The 4,912-nt window shown below is 39.6% G+C and overlaps 1 protein-coding gene across 1 annotated transcript; it reads left to right on the top strand.

Moving 5' to 3' along the window:
* The first annotated feature begins 343 nt into the window (after positions 1 to 343).
* gpank1 (G patch domain and ankyrin repeats 1) lies at positions 344 to 4,240 on the top strand. Its single transcript, XM_037765204.1, has 4 exons — positions 344 to 1,359; positions 1,439 to 1,580; positions 1,666 to 1,741; positions 2,860 to 4,240. Exons 1-4 carry the CDS (start codon positions 931 to 933, stop codon positions 3,299 to 3,301), a joined length of 1,089 nt encoding a protein of 362 aa, XP_037621132.1. The 5' UTR covers positions 344 to 930; the 3' UTR covers positions 3,302 to 4,240.
* The last annotated feature ends 672 nt before the right edge of the window (positions 4,241 to 4,912 follow it).

Here is a 4,912-nt window from a genome sequence, read left to right as displayed (position 1 = left end):
ATCCAGTGCGATATAAATGCATAAATAAATAAATAAATACATAAAGATAAATGCAAAAATAAATAAATACATTAATAAATAAAGTGAAAATTAAACAGAAAAGTAAATAAATAAGGGAATTAATAAAAAGGTACATAAATTAAAATTGTCAATTTATGTCACATTTTATCTATTATCTATTTAATTCGTTACTGACTACATTTATTTTTAATATTATGTAATTTTTATATTTATATTTAATATTATATTCAATGGCATATTTATTTTTTTATTTTTTATCTTGGCATAAACATCCGGTCCAATAGGGGGCGGTACTCACCGTTACGTCACGTAGCTGACGTCACGTCCGACGTCGTGTTTACAAGCCGAGGAAGAAGAAGAAGAAGGATAACGTTAGTTAGCTTCAAGTAGCTTCTATCCGTAAAGACGAAGAGTCCGGTCTCTTCCTAGTTTACGTCGTCATATTGATAATGTTTTAAAGCGACATCATGTTGGGTAATGTTACCTGAATCAAGTGCCTCAGTGTCATCTTGAATTAACAAGCTTTCATGTGTCTAAAAGCTAATGCTAATGCTAATGCTAAGCTAAAGCTCGACTGTTAGCTCCCAGGCTACAACAGCTGGTTGTCAACCATTGTAACGTTACTATTCAGAGAATAGACACACTGTAAGCTGTATTTGGTTAAATACAATGTTTTGAATTAATAGGACAGATAAACACTAGTCCTACATATCAAAATAAAGAAGCTAGCTACGTTAGTTGCTAGGTTACTGTGTTAATAGCAGACTCACTGTGAAACCAACACGTGAAGAGAAACACCAGAGTATCGCAGCTTTCCTTGTTTAAAATAGGAAGTCTATACCTCAGACTGACTTTCAGTGTATTCAATAGTGTACTGGTTAATCTCACAACCTGTTACAGTCACTCCTCATGGCTGCTTTAGGCTTTACTCCTGCCAGTGGACTGGATCTGTTCACTATTGAAACAAGCGAACAATCCAGCTCTAAAACAAATAGTGTACTTAATGGGGAAGAGGTCAAGCAGTTCTACGAAAATTTAATTAAAGAAGGTAAAGGGCAAGATGCAATTAGCAAGAGAGATTATGGCAGAGAGCATCAGAATAAACAGAGGAGCAGAGAGTCCAGTAGAAGAGAGAGGAGGAGGAGAGTCAGGGGTCAAACAGATGCTGTGGTACAAAGTGGGATTAGTGGTGAAAGTGGAGGCAACCAAAGAAGAGAGACAAGCCACTCAGAAAGGACCATGGAGCTCCTGGGGCTCAGGTTGCTGCGTTGTGCCCATGGAGGGGACATCTCTGGCGTCAAAGACCTGCTCTCAAAGGGGGTCGATATCAACTTCCAGGTACAATACTTACTGCTCAATGTGTTTTCATTTTTGGAAATATTTTATTTGTTATAAATCCTGATGGTTTCCCCTCCAGGATACTTACTTCTGGACAGCGGTGATGTGTGCAAGCTGGTCAGGACAAAGAGCTGCGGTGAGGCTGCTGCTGCAACACGGAGCAGCCTGGGTCGGAGTGGTTGATACACAGGGCAGGGATGCCAAAGACCTGGCACTGGAAGGTATAACCATGCACGTCTTATTAGAAACTCTGTGTTTGTGTGTACAGTGAAGTTTTACTCATCCATGTCTGTTTTTTTCCCCCAGCGGGCCGCAATGACGTATTGGAAGAGTTGGAGAGCTATGGGAGAAGTACACAAAGAGACACACAGTCTGATAGCAGGTTAGCACACTCTCAGTTGTATACAGTTTAAACCAAATATGAATTAATTCCAAATAGGTACAATAGATGATGACAGTTCTCTCCTTTACTAGGGCTGGGCGATATGGCCAAAATCTTCTATCACGATATAGGTCATTTCATATCTCGATAACGATATTTATCAAGATATAGCATGTTTTCTGGTAATCAAATAAATATATGAAATAACCATATGATAAAGCCGATTTTTAAATACTCCTGTTTGGTTTAAACATGCAGTAGGCAGAATGTTTTTGGCATCATTGGGCAAAAAAATCATACTAACCTTTCAGCATATTGTAATTAAGGTGTTCTGAGAGAACTAGACTTCTGCACCTCCTCATGGCTCTGTTTTCAGGCTTTAAACAAAATCTGTGAAATCCTGCAGATGCCTTTAGGAGCACCGGAGGACACAGAGGCACATGATTTTTTCAGATTACCTGTCTCATACACTACTGTCAGGATATAGAGACTGTTTTATAAAAATAACTTTTTAAAATCACATTTGCTCCAATTCTACCCACTGCAGCTTTAAATACTTGACAAATGAAAGTAAAAAAAGAGTATTTTCTCATTTTAAGAACTTGAGTGCAAAATGAACAGAACAGTTTTAAGTGAAATTATAGAGGAAAAAATAAATAAATAGGCCTAGCCTATATCACGATAGAAACAATATAAAAACGATATATTTTGACGATATATATTGCATATTGCTCAGCCCTATCCTTTACTGAAAGAGAAACATGGACATTTCCGACCTCTGATAAATAGGACACTTCCTGAGCTTTCCATTTTCCAAATTTTCAGTTGGAAAATGTGGAATTTCCCAAAATTATCCATCAAAATAATCCGTTAAAAGTTGAGGTGAGAAGTAGGCTATGCAGCAGGAGTTTGGGAGAGTGGTGGTAAACATCATGTAAGTGTTCATTTGTTATATCTGATGTGGCTGCATTGATTTTTTTGTATTATTAGATTAGATGGATTTATTTCGAACACTTCTTATACACAGTCTATTGTTTTAAGATGGACTTTACAATTGTGAACCTGTTCCATTAACATTTCTCCTCTCACTGATGTTGTCTCTTCCTGTTTGTCCCCAGTGCCCCCCAACCTCAGTGGTGCGGTGTGTGTTGTAACGAGTACAGCAGCAGCCTGTCATCACATCTGTCCTCCACTATACATCTGTTCAGTCTGCGGCGTGCTCCACCCACCCCCTACTACTGCCTCCCCCCCTCCAGCAACAGCTACAAGATGATGGTTCGTTGCGGCTGGAAACCGGGGACAGGACTGGGGCCAGAGGGAGAGGGGCCTCACCAGCCAGTGCCAACTGTGCTGAAAAGAGACCAGGAAGGCCTCGGCTATGGACACATGAAAAGAGCAAAAGTTACTCACTTCCAACCCAGAGATCGTGACGCAGTGAAACCACCATCCAAGAAGAAAGAGGAGCGAACAGGAAAAGGACAGAGGAAGGAAGAAAGTAGGAGAAAGGAACAGATAGATAAGACCTGGGAAAGAGATTTTCGTGCCTCTTTTTATCTTTGATTCCTGCTCACAGTGACTTTTCTACAAGCCCTCTCTCCCAAACACATCTCAAAACATTAAACAGATCTATTTCAAAGACAAATTGTACCTGTTTTTTTAACTGTGGAGGTGTTTGTAAAAATTGTGTCTAGAAGGTAACCCACAAATTGCGAAATCTGGCAAAAACTTGTAAAACTCTCGCAAGACTTGCTGCCTGACGACCTTTCCTAACCTGAAATATTCCAGCTCCATGCCTAACCTTAAATATTTGAGGTCAAAGCCTAACCTTAACTATACGCGATCAATGCATAACTTCAACTATTCGAGATCAGTGCCTTAACCTAATCATCTCGTGAGAGTTTCTCAACTCATGGGTTACCTTCACACAAGACTGTTTGTAATGCTGCTGGGAGGTGTTCACCCACTTTGGCTCTACCTCAAAGCTGATACTGTGTCCATATATGGAACTAGTAGTGCAATGACCAAATGTGGCATTGACTGATTTAATCTTTATCTTTAATGTGTTTTTTAGTCTGTGACCAAATGTGGTGTGTTGTTTACTGCTGATCCACTAAGACTGTTTCAAAAGGTGAATGGATTTTATTTACAATTATGAAAAAATACATACACACACCGTGAACCCTGTTTATGTATCATGATCTAGGAAAAGAAACGTTTTAAATGTCAAAGAGGTATTTTGATATGTTTTATATGGTAATACAAATTAAACATTATTGAGACATAACAACCCTTTATTTGTAAGTCCTAATTAAAGGAAAAACAGTTTAGATATTTGAAGTTGTATCTGAGTGACTGCAGTAATGATGTTAAAGGTTGTTTGAGTCACATGCTTGTGCATATCTGCCCTATCAGCATGTCACGCGGCTGTGCTATTATAACCTCACATTTAGCCAAGTAAACCTGTCTTGCAAGTTCTTGCATCAGTCAAGATTGTTATAAGCTGGACTCCTTTCTCCTTTTATGTGTTGAGGTTGGACATGTTTAAAGATTGTATTTAAAGAGGACCTCTTATGCTTATTTTCATGTGCATACTTGTATTTGGGTTTCTACTAAAACATGTTTACATGCTTTAATGTTCAAAAAACGTGTTACTTTTCCTCATACCGGCTGTGCTGCAACACCTCTTTTCACCCTCTGTCTGAAACGCTCAGTCTGAAAGTCTGTTCTGATTGGTAAACTGGCCCTCTGTTGTGATTGGTTAACCAAACCTTACTTTTTGGGCTCTGCTTCAGCTCCACTCTATCTAGCTTTTTTTTTGAGGACGTGCCAAACAGGCCGTTAGGCAAAGTGTGTTACTTGGTGACATCACCACGTTACGGAAGAAAATGCAGTACTTCAATCGAGGCGTTTCAGGCAGTTCAGGAGCAGTGTTTCTGTGGGGGAGAGTAACTCCCTTTGACGTGGACTTTTTAACTTTGCAGACCTTTTACAAGCACAAAAACTATATAACGCACTAAAGGAAAGGGAAAAAGCATAATAGGTCCCCTTTGAATAAGCACAGCTCAAGCCAAATCAAAGCCCTGTAACCCCCCGCCCACCCCCCGACCATGATTCAACATGTGTCCTCAGGCAGGGTCCCTGTTTCTATTGCAGAGTCCAGGCTGAAGACGA

The sequence above is a fragment of the Sebastes umbrosus genome, chromosome 3, assembly GCF_015220745.1.
Source record: "Sebastes umbrosus isolate fSebUmb1 chromosome 3, fSebUmb1.pri, whole genome shotgun sequence".
NCBI classification, from domain to species: domain Eukaryota; kingdom Metazoa; phylum Chordata; class Actinopteri; order Perciformes; family Sebastidae; genus Sebastes; species Sebastes umbrosus.
Note: the sequence above shows the minus strand (reverse complement) of the source record. Positions and strands in the feature narration are given on the sequence as shown.

What these genes read in the sequence shown, in the direction of transcription:
- gpank1 (XM_037765204.1), top strand. Translation starts at nt 931, where the DNA reads ATGGCTGCTTTAGGCTTTACTCCTGCCAGTGGACTGGATCTGTTCACT. An exon ending in CAAAGACCTGGCACTGGAAG is followed by an intron (nt 1,581 to 1,665) that starts GTATAACCATGC and finishes TTTTTCCCCCAG; the next exon opens with CGGGCCGCAATGACGTATTG. An exon ending in GACACACAGTCTGATAGCAG is followed by an intron (nt 1,742 to 2,859) that starts GTTAGCACACTC and finishes GTTTGTCCCCAG; the next exon opens with TGCCCCCCAACCTCAGTGGT.